A 14970-nucleotide genomic window follows, 5' to 3' on the forward strand; every position below is an offset into this window, starting at 1 on the left:
CATGTCCGACCCCAGCTACTGGACGGCGGTGGCGGCTCCCGGCCATCGGAGCCGCCTGGCCAAGGGCGCGCTGCTGCAGCGCTCCAAGAGGTAGGGGCACCGTGCCGGCCCAGGCGCGGCGGGGACCGAGCAAGTATGAGTTGCCAGACGTGTGACCCGGCGGCATGGCAGGGGCCACGGAGGGCCATCGTGGGAGCGGGGGCACGTTTTGAGATCAACGTATTCTCTAGGGTCCCAGGCAGCTTCCCTTTGCTGTCTGTCCCTCGTATGTTTCTGCCCGGGTCGCAGCTGGGGTGGTGACAGAGGCAGCGGCAAGTTGGGACCGAGTCAGGATTCGAACCTTGGACTCTAGGTCCGAGCAGAACTGTAGAGGAGCTCCGAAAGACTGAAGCTGCTCTGTCCCAAGGACCCATTCAATGGAAATGTTGGCTCAGAAGCAAATATTTACTGCAGGAGGCTGGCGTGTGGGTGGGAAGTCAGGACCAAATAGCTGGGTCAACCCAGGCAAGGCTGGGTCTCTCTGGAGGGAGCTGTGGACTCTAAGGATCTGGGTTCAAGTTTCAACTTAGCCATCACCTGGCTGTGTGACCTCGTGATGATCCTTAACCCCTCTGGGGTTCCTCATTGGTATTTCTGTTTGCCCGATAGGCAAAGTCTGGGCAGTGGGACCAGCTGCTGAAAGACCTCAGTGCTGAGTCCAGGGCTCAGACTCTCCTCTGAGATCCTGGGGGCACCCTGGAGTGTGTATGGGCCTGGCAGAGACTGGGTACAGGAAAGTGGCCTCAAGGCCCTGTTTCCTGCCCAATCCTTATTCTGTGCTGTGTCCTGGGCTCCATATGGATAGTTACTGGTCCTGAGCCTTCTCCAGGGAGGGTTGTGTAAACAGTTGGCTTTCAATAGGTGCTCAGGAAGTGAATGGATGATGCCTAGTTCTCCTTTGAGACTCGGATTTGGCTGTGGTTTCAAGGCCTTGCCTGGGAGCCAGAGGGAGGCCAACCGAGTGTTTTTTTCCAAATGCCACTGGAAGCAGCAAAGGACCGCAGCAAGCGCTGTGGGCCGCAGCACTGGGGTGTGAGGATGTGGCGACTGGCGGGTGTGTGTGTACATGGGGGGTTGGCAGGAAGTTTGGCAGAAACCTACCGGTTTCACTTTTGTCTCTGTGCCTCTCAGGCTAGAGGACATCCCTGTGGCTGTTGGCGTCTGTGGGCCTCGGTTTCCCAGTCTGGGAAATGGGTGCAGCTTATCTCTCCTCCTCTTGGCCTTGTCAGGATTGGTAGGAGTTGGTGTCGTGCCCCCTAGGAGTCAGGGACCTCAGAGTGTTGTCCAGAGAAAGGCAACATGATAGGCACCCACCCGCCTGGGGTCCAAAGCTGAGCGCAGTGTGTGGGTCTCATGGAATCTCCCCCCATCCTTCGAGGTACACGGATGGGAAACAGGCGCCAGAAGGAGCTATGCGTGGGTCCCTCTTCCCTGTTGTCGCCTGTATTTATGGATCATGCCATCACGTCTTGGCCTGCAAGGGCTGTGCCTCCTGCCTGGGACTCCATCGTCCCTCTAGAGGCCCCAACCCTTGCCTGCCTCCCTGCAGTTCTCCTGCTGAGCTGCGTTGGTGGCTGCGTGGGGGCGTCGCACATGGGAGCAGAGCAGCGCCCGTTGCTGGGCGACTGCTGGGGGTGGGGGGCAGGGAACTTGTCACTCCTGATTCCCTCTGCCAAGGCGGGGGGGCTGGGCCAGGGCCCAGGTGGGTGGAGGAAGGCCAGGCAAGGTGAAAGAGGCTGTGCCCGGAGTCTGGTGGCCAGAAGGGACCCCGGGTGAAGGGAGGAGAGAGGGGTGGTGGGCCAAGTGAGGCATGCTCACAGGAAACCAGGTCGCCGTCCTCTGATTCTTTGTCATGTGAGATTGCCATTTTAGGCGGATCCTGGGGGAAGGGGCTTGCCCACAGGTGGGGGCAGTGGCCTGGGGCTCCTGCGCAGGCGCAGTGGCTGTCTCAAGCCAGCGGGGGCTCCAGGCGTCCCCTCTGCCTTATCTGTGGGTCCGCCTGGCGGTGGACGCAGCCTGGGCGGAGGGTGGGCAGCAGCTGCAGGCACAGACGCCTGAGGCTTGGCTGGATCCCCTGGCCATGCGCAGTGTCCACCGCGAGGCCGAGTTGCAGGCCCAGTACCTGGGAGAATCCACCTGGGTGGCGGGTGCAGTGGGAGTGGCCGGGCCCACTTCTGTCCTGCCGCCAAACTGGCCGCACTTGTGCTCCCAGCTGGACATGTGGTGCCCTGCAGAGGCCTGGGCCCGCCATCTGACTCGTCCCTTGCTACCCCGACAGCTGCCGCAGCGGGAACCGCAAAAGCTTGGTCGTGGGAACACCGTCACCGACTCTATCCCGGCCCCTGTCACCACTGTCTGTCCCAACCGGTGAGTGTGGGACGGGGGCCACAGGCAGGTTCCTCTGGCCTGTCTCTGTCCCCTGACTCAGTGTCCCCACCCCCCTCAGCAGGCAGCAGCCCCCTGGACAGTCCCCGGAACTTCTCCGCTGCATCGGCCATTAACTTCCCCTTTGCCCGGAGGTGAGTGGTCTCCGGCCGCAGGGGACAGTGGCCGCAGGGGACAGTGCCCCGCAGGGCCCGGGCTGGGTGGCTGGATTTGCTCCTCATTCGCCTTCTCCCCTCCCCTCCCCTTGCCTGGTGGTGGTGTCTCCCTCTGGCTCCTGCCCCTGGCAAACAATCGGCCCCGGCAGCCACATCCACCGCGCGGACAGGTAATTGCAACGAGCCCGGGGAGGATGAGGGGCACTGACCCCAGAACCAGGGAGGCCCTAACCAAGTCACCAGTTCACTCATCAAGAGCTCACTGAGCACCTGTAACGTGTCAGGGACTTGAATGTCACTTGTTCATTCAACATTTATTGAGCCCCTGCTGTGTGCGGTGAATGGGAGGCTGGACTCTGGCCCTCTAGGAGTCCTTGATCTGCCAGGGGCAGCCAGCGTGTCCCCTAGCAGCTACAACTTAGAGGTCAAGGCTGAGATTGGGGGCACACTGGCAGCTGTAGTCAGGGAAGGCTTCCTGGAGGAGATGCCTGGGGTCAGGAAGAAAGCACACGCTGTGGATTGGCCAGCCCATGCCCCCGGCTCAGCCTTCCCAAGGTCCTTCTTCCAACGGAGCCATTTTCTGCAAGCCACAGTACCTACTTGGAGTCCCCACTGGATACCAGGACTGGGCCATGGTGCCATCTACTGCTGTTCCTCTTTCCAGGGCAGACGGCAGGAGATGGTCCCTGGCGTCTCTCCCGTCTTCCGGCTATGGAACCAACACGCCCAGCTCCACCGTTTCGGTACCCAGGGCTCCTCCTTGAGGGGTGGACAGGCGGGTGCCCGGTAGGGAGAACACACCTTTGGTATTTTTTCAAGGTGTCAGTTATCCAGGAAGCAGACCTCCTGGTTGTCCCCGCAGGCCCCATTCTGGTCAGTGGAGGGGGCCTCTGAGCAGACCCAACATTGACCCCAGCTAGCCCCCAGTCTGGGGGACCCAGAGATTGCAGGCCTGTGAGGCCGGGGTCTGACCAGAGGGAGACTTGGGGATATAGGCAGGGAGGGCCTCCTGAAGGAGGGGGCTTGGGGTTTTGAGGGATGCCTAGGAGGCAGGCAGGGTGTGGTCCCTGAGCGGTGGCACCGAGGGCCCTGGCTCTAACCCTGACCTTCCCCTCCCGACAGTCAAGCTCGTCCTCCAGGGAGCGTCTCCACCAGCTTCCCTTCCAGCCCACGCCGGACGAGCTCTGCTTCCTGTCCAAGCATTTCCGCAGCTCAGAGAGTGTGGCTGATGAGGAGGGCCACCGCTCACCGCGCCTGCGCCCCCGCTCCCGCAGCCTCAGGTGGGCCTGGGCCTCGGGCCCCAGGCCCAGCCCTTTCCTGGGCTGCTGTGGGGACCCACACTGTCCCTCCTCCACCTCTGGCCCCCACCTTTGGCCCAGAGCCAGGCCCCTTGCCTCCTCCTCTGGGCTGGGTCTTGTGTCCCATGTCACGAACTGTCCACCCGTCCCCCTTCCAGTCCTGGGCGCACATCAGGGACCTTCGACAATGAGATCGTCATGATGAATCACGTGTACCGCGAGAGGTTTCCCAAGGTGAGCCGCTTGGTGGCTGGGCCGGCCCAGTGCCGTCGTCGTGTTATGTCGTCCTTGCCTGTCCCTCCGTCTCTGACCTGCCGCCTCCTGCGCACACTGCTTCTCTGCCCATCATCCCCACCGTGGCATGGCTGCTCTGTACTGTACCACGTGCACATGCCATTCCCCAGCTGCCCTCTGACCGGGTCCCCTTGTCATCCAGGCCACGGCACAGATGGAGGGCCGCCTGCAGGAGTTCCTCGTAGCCAATGCGCCCGGCGCGCGGCTGGCCCTGGCGGATGGCGTCCTGGGCTTCATCCACCACCAGATCGTCGAGCTGGCCCGAGACTGCCTGGCCAAGTCTGGCGAGAACCTGGTCACCTCCCGCTACTTCTTGGAGATGCAGGAGAAGCTGGAGCGGCTGCTGCAGGACGTGGGTGACCCGGGCAGCGGCAGGGGGTCCAAGGGGCAGGACGGGGCGGAGGGGCGTGGCCTGTGACTGATGCCATGCCCACCTCCCCAGGCGCACGAGCGCTCGGACAGCGAGGAGGTCGGCTTCATCCTGCAGCTCGTCCGAAAACTGCTCATCATCATCTCGCGGCCTGCCCGGCTCCTCGAGTGTCTGGTGCGTCCCCTTTTGCGCAGCAAATGCAAGGTCTTGGGCTGTGCCAGGAGGACCGCGACAGTTCTCCTGTTGTGCAGGACTTGAAGGGGATCCAGGGTGCGACCTTGCTCGGGTGGGCGACCCGGGGAGGGGTCGGGAATTGCAGGAGCCAAGTGTGGGAGCCCCGCTGACCCCCTCTCCGCACCCCAGGAGTTCGATCCCGAGGAGTTTTACCATTTGCTGGAGGCGGCCGAGGGCCAGGCCCGGGAGGACCAGGGCATCAAGACGGACCTGCCGCAGTACATCATCGGGCAGCTGGGCCTGGCCAAGGACCCGCTGGAGGGTGAGCCCGGCGGGGCGGGGCGAGGAGAGGGAACTGGCCCAGGGAGCGGTCAGAGCGACCTCTAGACCCCACACCGCCCTGCCCTTTTTGTGTGGGCAAGTGCCCCAGATTCTGGGGTCAGCTCACCTCTGTGTCTTTGAACGCAGCATCAGCTGAGCCAAGGGCAGGGGCGAGGCTCCTGCCTGGCACCGGATGCCCGGTTCTGCCCCAGCAGTGCAGGCGGAGGGGGGGTTCCATTGAGGCCACTGCGGTGGTGGGCACCTGGAGTCCCAGCTACCTGGGGCGGGGACCGGGATCTAGTGCCACCACAGCATAAGACTTGGGCCTGGGCCAGGCCCGAGTGGCCCAGGAGACTGGGAGGAGGTGGCAGTGTCCAAGCTGAAGGCTGGAGCTAGGGGAGGTGGCCCGCTGCAGGCGTGGGGGGCGCAGCACAGGCAAAGGCCCAGGGGTTGGACTCTGCCCGGGTGAGGAGGGAAGGCGACAGCAGTGAAGGTACTGGCGGGGGCTGGACATGGTCGTGACGGCGGCCAGCGGTCACCAGCACCGTTGCTATGGTAACCCTGTCATTGTTCCCATTAAAGCTTGGGAGACTGAGGCGCTGGGACGATGAGGTCAGGCAGGTGTCCACCCAGGTGTGCCTGGGAGCAGACCACCCGTAGACTGGCCATGGCTGCCCCCTGGACCTTGGGTGTGGTGCTGTGGAATGGAGATGCTGCGGGTGGCAGTGAGGGTCTGCCCCCGTGGGGGTGGCAAAGAGTGGCCCAGGCTTGTCTCCTGAGCACCCTGGAGTGAAAGGCACCGAGAATAAAAAGGAGCGCGACCTGAACCCAGGCCTCGTCCTGGAGACTCAGGTGCCCCTGCCAAGCCCAGAGGCTGGAAGTCACGAGGCCTCCTGTGAGCAGTGTCCAAGTGGAGGGAGGGGTCTCAGGCTGAAGCTCGGAGTCCTGAGCCATCTGAAGCCCGGGGTACCCATTGACCTTCTAGAAGGTTCCTCAGTCATTGCTTAGTCCAGCCTTTGGGTTTGGCTCGATGGTGGTATCAGGAGCCTGGTCAGGATGTCCCCAGCCCAGCAGCAGCCCCACAGGACTCTGGAGGGAGCAAGGGGCAAAGCGTGAGGCTGTTCAAGCCTCTTCTCTCGATCTGCAGAGATTGAGCCTCTGAGTCATCTCGACGGAGGACAGCCCCCAGCACCCGAGTCCCCAGAGGTGAGTCATGCAGCACCAGGGTCCCTTCCTATCTGCTCTTTCCAGAGTAGGCCAGGCAGACATAGAGGGCTGGACTTGGGGGGGTCTTGTGTGTAGTAGGTGCTTAATAAACACCTGTGACTGGGGAGAGGTGGCAGAAGTGGGCCTGTCCCCCATGAAGGCTGGGGCAGGGCAGGCTGGGTGGGAGGGGGCACTATAAGGTGAGCCTGGAAGGAGGTGTAGGAGTTTCCCATGGGAGGGGACCAGCTCTGCTGGGGGGGGGCAGGGTCCTGACCCCTCCTGTCCCCTAGAGCCGTGCCCTGGTTGGCCCATCCCGGAGGAAGCCATGTGAGAGTGACTTTGAGACCATCAAGCTCATCAGCAACGGGGCCTATGGGTGAGTCCTCGGGTCCCTGACCCGTTTCTCCTATGGGCAGAGGGATGGCTGAGGCCCTGGAAGCCCCTGTCCCTTGTCAGCAAGACTCTCACCCTCATACTGGACGGGCAGACAGGGCAGCTGAGGGCCGCAGGGACACGGAGACACAGGTGCCAGGTGACTGCCTTGGATGGGCTCTGAGCAGCCTTTACCTGCCCCAGGGTAGAGGACTCTAGGGCTTGAGAGGCTGGTTAAGGAAAAAGATGACCCCATGCATACAGCAGGCATGCAGGTCATGTAGGTGGCCTGGACAGCTCTGCACAGAGCCGGGTCCCTTGCAACTGAGACCCCTGGACACTGCGGTCTATTTCCTTCCTTCCTGGGTTGAACCCAGGGGCACTCGACCACTGAGCCACATCCCCAGCTGTGAGACAGGGTCTCCCTCAGTTGCCTAGGCTGGCCTCTAACTTGCAGTCCTCCTGCCTCAGCCTCCTGAGTTGCTGGTGACACCACGCCCAGCTGGACGTGACAGTTTAGGGTGTTACCATGGAAAAAGGGCGGGGGTCAAGGGGACTGGCAGGGAGAGGGGTGCTGGAGCAGGGCCTGTGTGTCCACCTGACACTCTGGGTCAGAGGTACAGAGAGTGGCAACGGCTGCGGCCTCTGTACCTTTATCTGATCTGTGGTTGGGAGCTGGGCTGGCCACGTAGTTCTCAGTGGCCCTCAGTGGCCCTCGCTCTTGGCTTGGGCTTGTTTCAGTCCTTCAGATGTGGACAGAGTCTGAGCTGGTACCAGTGGACCGTGGGGGAACTGGCGAGGCCTGGTGTGAGAGAACAGCCAGCGGGAGGCGTGGAGGCGTGGAGGCAGGAGGAGGCAGGAGGAGGCAGGAGGAGGCGTGGGCAGGTCCGCAGGTGCCAGTTAGATAGGAGCAGGTAGCCCCAGGGCCTCTGCACTGTGGGCGGGGCAGCTTGCAGCAGTTTATTATATATTTTATATACATCTAAAGACGGAAGAATTTACATTTACGTATTTAATTTTTTTAATGTCTCCATTTTATTTTTATGTGGTGCTGAGTGCCTCATGCATGCTAGGTGAGCGCGCTACCACTTGAGCCACATCCCCCCAGCCCATAATTTTTTTAAGAGAAGAGTTCTAAGGCTCCCAACACAAAGAAATGATCAATGCGCCCAAGTGCAGTAGCTCATGCCTATTATCCCAGCGACTTGGGAGGCTGAGGCAGGAGAATCGAAAGTGCGAGGCCAGTTTCAGCAACTTAGCAAGACCCTGTCTTAAAATAAAAAATAAAAAAGGGCTGGGGATGGAGCTCGGTAGTAAGCAGCCCTGGGTTCAATCCTGAGCACCACAAATAAAAAAGTAAAAAAAAGTAAAAAAAAGAAAAATGCTGGCTGTTCAAGGAGGCGGAAGTGCCCCCATCCTTACATGTCGTGTACGTGCATCCAGTGATCACACTGTGCCCCATAGTATAAGTACAATTATGTGTCCATTAATTATGAAAAATGAAATGAATAATCCGGGGCCAATACACAGGAGCCACCGTTTGCATGACAGGAGCGGAGGGTGGCAGCTTTGGGAGGGGCGGACCCACTGGGGCCTGGGGCTCAGCCAGCGCCCCACCCCCAGGGCTGTCTACCTGGTGCGACACCGTGACACGCGGCAGCGCTTCGCCATCAAGAAGATCAATAAGCAGAACTTGATCCTGCGCAACCAGATCCAGCAGGTGTTCGTGGAGCGCGACATCCTCACCTTCGCCGAGAACCCCTTTGTGGTCAGCATGTTCTGCTCCTTCGAGACGCGGCGCCACCTGTGCATGGTCATGGAGTACGTGGAAGGTGGGGTTCCCATCCTGCCTGCTCCGGCAGGGGCTTCCCCACAGCGCCTCCCTGCCCCCTGCCGGCTCCAGCCTGCCCTGGGGGACTCTCAGGAGCCCCTGCTGGGAGTGCAGTGGGATGTCGGGAGAGGAGTGGGGGGCACGCAGCTACTGCGCATGTCCGTGCGGCCTGCATTGCTCTGGAGCCCCACCTGCCCGAGGGGTACCTGCATTACAGCGCCTCCGACCCAAAGCTAGGGAGTGTGCGCGTGTGGAGTGGCTGGTACAGAGGGGAGAGCAGCACTTAGTAGGCACCTGCAGTATGTATGTGCACCCCTCCCCCAGGCGGTGACTGCGCCACCCTCCTGAAGAACATGGGCCCGCTGCCCGTGGACATGGCCCGCATGTACTTCGCGGAGACGGTGCTGGCGCTCGAGTACCTGCACAACTACGGCATCGTGCACCGCGACCTCAAGCCCGACAAGTGAGCGCCCGGCCCCCAGCCCTTCCCTGTGCGTGTGTGACTTGACATCTGCTCTGCATCTGGCTTGGCTCTGTGCTCTAAGGAACCCAAACCAAAGTAGGAGGGACTCCACACGCTGATGTGGGGGTTATGAAGCAGTTTTTAGGGCTGGGGTGTCATTGGTGGAGCACTTGCCTATCACGTGCAAGCCCTGGGTCCATCCCCAGCACTAGAAAGAAAAGAAAAGGCACCAGGCGAGGTGGCACACGCCTGTCATCCCAGTGGCTCAGGAGGTTGAGGCAGGAGGATCGTGAGTTCAAAGCCAGCCTCAGCAACTCAGTGAGACCCTGTCTCTGAATAAAAAACAAAATAGGGCTGGGGGTGTGGCTCAGTGGTCGAGTGCCCCTGAGTTCGATCGCCAATAGTCCCCTAAAAAGAAAGAAAAGAGAGCAACAGTGGTGTTCATAGTAGGTGTACATAATTGCTTTATAGAGCCAGGGTACCCAGTTGGTAACAAATAAATGCTTCACTAAATGATGAACATACAGCATGAACTTTCCAGAAACTAATTTTTTAAATTTTTTTAAATTATTGATACATCTTTTATTTATTTATTTACATGTGGTACTGAGACTCGAACCCAGTGCCTCACATGCACCAGGCAAGTGCTCCTCCTCTGAGCTGCGTCCCCTGCCCCAGAACTTTTTTTTTTTTTTTTTGGAGAGCAGGTCCCGCTGCATTGCCCAGGCTGGCCTTGACTTGTGGGCCCAAGAAGTCCTCCCACCTCGGCCTCCTGAGTAGCTGAGCCTACGGTGGGCAGCAGCACGCGCAGCTCTAGGAAACTGTTCTGAACAGCAGGGCGCAGCCAAGCCTGGTGTCCCCGGGGGCTTGAGATCAGGGTCCCTACAGATACCCAAATCGGCAGAGTCTCTTTTATAAAATGCAGCAGTTTCAAAATAACCCACACGCGTCCTCCTGTCTGCCCCAGTCCTCTCAGGGCCTCACCGGGCCTGCAGGGCACCTGCCGTTGCTGTCCTGCCTTGTTCAGGGACCGAGGGCCAGAGCGTGTCTGTGCGTGTCCGGTGCAGACACATATTTTTAAAATATTTTTCAGTCCACAGTCTGTTGTCTCTGTGGATGCGGAACCATGGGTACAGAGGGCCAACTGTATACAGTAGGTGTTCAGCAGTGACACCAGACACACCCTGTCGGGCCACAGAGAGCCTTGTGACACAGCCTGGGACCCGTGCTCTTCCAGTGGCCCTGGCGGGGAGGTGCAGGCCTGGGCGCCCTGGGAGCTGCGCCGGGTGACAGGCAGGTGACTTCGCCTCGCCCACCCGAGTGCTCTGCCCATGCCCACAGCCTGCTCATCACCTCCCTCGGCCACATCAAGCTGACCGATTTCGGCCTGTCCAAAATTGGCCTCATGAGCATGGCCACCAACCTCTACGAGGGCCACATTGAGAAGGACGCCCGCGAGTTTGTGGACAAGCAGGTGAGAGCCGGCGCGGGGCGGCCCCTGGGCGCGAGGCCAGCCCCAGGGATGCCGGAAAATGGAGACAACTGACCCCTCGAGTTCTGCCCACCCCGTGGCCAGCCTGGCCTCCCCTGCTCCCTCCTGGGTCCCTCCTGGGCTGGGCCACCCTCAGCTCCCCGCTCTGCCCGCCAGGTGTGCGGGACCCCCGAGTACATCGCCCCCGAGGTGATCTTCCGCCAGGGCTACGGGAAGCCGGTGGACTGGTGGGCCATGGGGATCGTCCTCTATGAATTCCTCGTGGGCTGCGTGCCCTTCTTCGGAGACACCCCTGAAGAACTCTTCGGCCAGGTGGTCAGCGGTGCGTTCCCTCCCCAGCCCTGGTCTCAGCCCTCCTGGGTCCCCCTCGGGTTGGGAAATAATGGCCCTGCCTGAGGATCGACCCCTGACAGTGTGCCCTGGGGACACGGTCCAGGGTGAGAGGGATGGACGGCTTCACCATCATGGTGCTCCCTGTCCAGCAGGCAGATGGACAATCAGAGAGAGGAGTCAGGCGCTGTGGAGCAGTCCTCCAATCCCTACAGCTTGGGAGGCTGAGGCAGGAGGATTACAAGTTAGAGGCCAGCCTAAGCAATGTAGCAATGTCTCCAAAAAAAAAGGCTGGGGTGTGGCCGAGCAGTAGAGCGCCTGCCCAGCTCGTGAGGCCGCTCCACCCAGCACCGCACAAAAGGAAAGGCAACTCTAGAGGCGGAGAGTGCCCAGGAGGGGAACAGGGCAGCCCCGGGGCAGGTGGCTGTTGCGGAGGAGCCGGGCGAGCTGCAGGGACAGAAGACAGAAAGGCTCGGGAGGAGGGCACCGCTGCGGGGTGTCCATCAGGCGTTAGGGGCACAAGGGAACCCAGGGCCAAGAGCACAGAGAGGCGGGGAGGGGGTGGAAGGCGCCTCACCCCTCCCCTCGTTTTAGATGAGATCATATGGCCCGAGGGGGACGAGGCCCTCCCTGCCGATGCCCAGGACCTCATCACCAGGCTGCTGCGGCAGAGCCCCCTGGACCGGCTGGGCACCGGTACGCAGGCGGGGAGGGTCGGGAGAGTGTCCGCTTGGGACTCAGGGCCCAGGGATGGGGAGTGGGAATGGGCCCTGGGAGAGAGCTGCCCTGGGGCAGCTGCCTGGAGCGGGAGGCTGGAGCTGGGGTTTTGAGGGTCGCGTAGGAGTGCGCCAGGGCATGTGGCCTCCGAGAGCTGTGGGGTCTGGGGCTCACAGGGGACACTGAGGCTGAGGAAGGATTTGGGCCTGTGCTGTCGTCGGGGGCCGTGTCCTGAAGTCCTGGGAGGGGGGGCCGCCCAGCAGGGACAGGCCCTGGAGCAGGGCTGGCCTGGGCCGAGCCGGCTGTTGGCTCAGCGCGGTGGCGGGTTCCTGGCCCGGGTTTCCAGTCCTGCCTGGGCCGCGTCATGTTCAGGCTGCGGGGCTGCGGGGCGTGGCCGGGACCCGGGCTCAGGCCTCACGTCTGCAGGTGGCACCCACGAGGTGAAGCAGCACCCCTTCTTCCTGGCCCTGGACTGGGCGGGGCTCCTGCGACACAAGGCCGAGTTTGTCCCGCAGCTGGAAGCCGAGGACGACACCAGCTACTTCGACAGTACGTGGTCCAGAGGGTCCCCGGGGTGGGGGACAGTCCCCGGTGCCCGGCTGTCGGCCAGGACGTCCTCCTCAGAGGAGAAGGGGACACCCTGCTGAGTTTTCATGGAGGGGACTCCTCAGGGGACTGCCTGAGGACCCAGACAACCCTTCTCCCCATTTGAGGCTGCTGCCAGGCACAGAGCAAGGGCGCTGTTTCCTGCGCCTTATCCAGAACTTACTGCATGTCAGAGGTCTTCTCTGAGCATCTGTTTCCTCTTTGGTGAAATGGGGAAAATCCTTTGCATTTGAAAGACAGTTTTATCTAATTCTGGACCCGTTTCAAGGGTGAGGAATCTGGGGCTCAGAGACAAGAATTCCTGTCCAGGGTCCCTAGACCCACCGGGCAGGGCCTTTGCCCTGGTGTGCCCTCATCCTGCCGTGCCCTCCCTGCATCGCCTCCCAGCCCTTGGGGACACCTCTGGGCAATCGGTGGCTTCACGTGCCTCTCCCTCCCACAGCGCGTTCAGAACGGTACCGCCACCTGGGCTCCGAGGATGAGGAGACCAACGACGAGGAGTCCTCCACTGAGATCCCCCAGTTCTCCTCCTGCTCCCACCGGTTCAGCAAGGTGGGCCAGGCTGGGGTGTGGCCGTGGCAGGAAGTGTCGCCAAGTGTCTGTCTGTCTGCTAGCTTTTCTGGGTGTAGGGTTTTTTGTTTGTTTGTTTGTTTTTGAATCAGGGATTGAACTCAGGGGCACTCAACCACTGAGCCCATCCCCAGCCCTGTTTTGTATTTTATTTAGAGACAGGGTCTCACTGAGTTGCTTAGGGCCTCGCTTTTCCGAGGCTGGCTTTGAACTCGTGATCCTCCTGCCTCAGCCTCCCGAGTGCCGGGATGGCAGGCGTGCACCTCCGCGCCCGGTGTGTGTGTTTTTTAAATTGCAGTAAAACATACAACAAAGCTCACGTTTCGGCCACTCTGAAGTGCACAACTTAGTAGCGTTTAGCACAGTCACAGTGTGTCAACCCCAGGCCTGTCCAGCTCCAGAGCATCAGCACCACCCTAAAGGAGACCCCGTCCCTGCCAGCACCCTCAGCCCCCGCCAGCGCCTGTAGCCCCTGATCTGCTTCCTGTCCCCATGGACACACCTGTTCTGGACATTCCACGCCACGTGGCCTTTGGCTGGCTTCTGTCACTCAGCGTCATGTTTCACCTTGTGTTCCATATTGGTGCTTCTGCCCTTTACGGCTCAGAGAGTTCTTCTGTGTGGCTGGACCATGTTCTGTTGGTCAGCCATCGGCTGGAGGACACTTGGGGTGCTTCTTCCTTGTGGTGACAGCCCTGGATGCTGTGCTGGGTGCTGTGCTGAGTACTGGGTGCTGTGCTGGGTGTTATTCTTCACTCCCACAAGCTTATGTTAAATGCCTCCCTTTATTTAAAGTTTGGTCAGAAATCTCTCTGCTTTGGGCTGAGCCCTGGATGAGACTCTGACCCTAGTGGCCAGCCACTCTGAGCCTCAGTTTCCTCATCTGTACATCAAGCTAAAGACCATTGTCTTTGGGGAGATGGCGATGGAGGGAGTTAAACGGAGGCACCAGGCGTCGAGGAGGCGTGCTGCCTGGCCGGGCCCTGGTGCGGCTGCGGCTGCGGCGGCCCTCGCCATCGTCATCCCTGTGGTCTTTCACTGCCTCTCAGGTCTACAGCAGCTCTGAGTTCCTGGCCGTCCAGCCCACGCCTACCTTCACTGAAAGGAGCTACAGTGAGGACCGGGAGGAAGGGTGGGAGCGCAGCAGTGAAGGGGAGAATGGCCGTCGGCCGAGCACTGAAGTCCGGTAGGTGGGGCAAGGGTGTAGGCAGATCCAACCTCCCAGCCTGCTGAGGTTGAAGGAGCTTCCCAGTGGCCCAGTAGAAAAAGGTCAGACACATTGGCCAGATTATCAGACCCCTCCTAACCTCACTCCTAATCGCATTCCTAATCGCACCAAAAATTAAAGCAGCTGTGCACCATCACACTGCTGGGCTTTTGCTTACACTGTTCCTTCTGTCCAGAATGTCTTGTTAACAAACTCCTATGCATCCTTCAAAGCCCAGACCCAACAGAAACAATCAGTGTCTGCTGGAGAATGGGCGTTGGAGGCTGGGTTTTCAAGGTCAAATAGGAGTTCTCCAGGCACTACAGAGGCCTCCCCTGTATTTGCACCTGTATTGCCTCAGCCTCCAGGCTGAGTAAGACATGGCCGGGAGGGGCCACGTATGCTGGGGTGCAGGCACCTGGTCAGAGGGACGCGGCTCTCCCTCCCCGCAGGCTAAGGTCCTGGACGTCCTCTGGTTCCTCCTGTCACTCATCTTCGTCGCAGCCTGAGCGGGGCCCCAGCCCATCCCTCCTGAGCACCGTCAGCCTAGACACGATGCCCAAGTTTGCCTTCTCTTCAGAGGACGAGGGAGCAGGCCCAGCCTCTGGGGACCCTAAGAAACCCGTCTTCATCCTGGGGGAGCCTGACCCCCCTCCACCAGCCACCCCAGTGATGCCCAAGCCCTCAAGCCTTTCCGGTAAGGGGCCCGGGGGCAGGAGGTCGTGAACTTTCCCAGAAGGGGGCTGTTTGCAGGGGGCTTTTGCGGTGCACAGGAGTCCCCAGGGCTCCCACCGACACCAGGAGAGGCCGGGCCCCAGGGAGGCCTCAGGCCCCTGGAGCCACGATCTAGAGGGCGACAGCCCCAGCTTCATAGGGTCAAGATGGGGTTGGGGAGCCCCAAGAAGAGACAGAGGTCCCACTGGGAGGGAGAGAAGATGCCTTCAGGAAAGGGAGGGGACTCAGTGGCGTTCTCCTGGGCGCAGTTCGGGAAGGGTGTGCAGGGACAGGGAACGAGGCGGGGGCCCGGCTGTGTGTATGCCAACCGGGAAGGTGGGGCGCCGGGTGACCTCGCCGACCCCCCTCAGCTGACACAGCGGCCCTGAGCCACGCGCGCCTGCGGAGCAACAGCACGGGGGCCCG

General features: G+C 61.0%; 1 protein-coding gene across 1 annotated transcript in view; it reads left to right on the forward strand.

Annotated features, from left to right (window-relative positions):
* Mast3 (microtubule associated serine/threonine kinase 3) overlaps positions 1-14970 on the forward strand; it is a 30920-nt gene that overhangs the window by 10203 nt on the left and 5747 nt on the right. The window contains 21 exon segments of the mRNA XM_048794826.1: positions 2318-2406; positions 2486-2558; positions 2729-2749; positions 3244-3322; positions 3702-3859; positions 4036-4111; positions 4314-4523; positions 4614-4715; positions 4905-5037; positions 6184-6242; positions 6533-6618; positions 8238-8446; positions 8770-8908; positions 10250-10382; positions 10557-10722; positions 11325-11426; positions 11874-11996; positions 12496-12605; positions 13673-13809; positions 14283-14527; positions 14916-14970. Of these exon segments, the coding sequence (XP_048650783.1) occupies positions 2318-2406; positions 2486-2558; positions 2729-2749; positions 3244-3322; positions 3702-3859; positions 4036-4111; positions 4314-4523; positions 4614-4715; positions 4905-5037; positions 6184-6242; positions 6533-6618; positions 8238-8446; positions 8770-8908; positions 10250-10382; positions 10557-10722; positions 11325-11426; positions 11874-11996; positions 12496-12605; positions 13673-13809; positions 14283-14527; positions 14916-14970 (2505 nt within the window).

This window comes from Marmota marmota, unplaced genomic scaffold (assembly GCF_001458135.2).
Source record: "Marmota marmota marmota unplaced genomic scaffold, marMar, whole genome shotgun sequence".
Taxonomy (NCBI): Eukaryota; Metazoa; Chordata; class Mammalia; order Rodentia; family Sciuridae; genus Marmota; species Marmota marmota.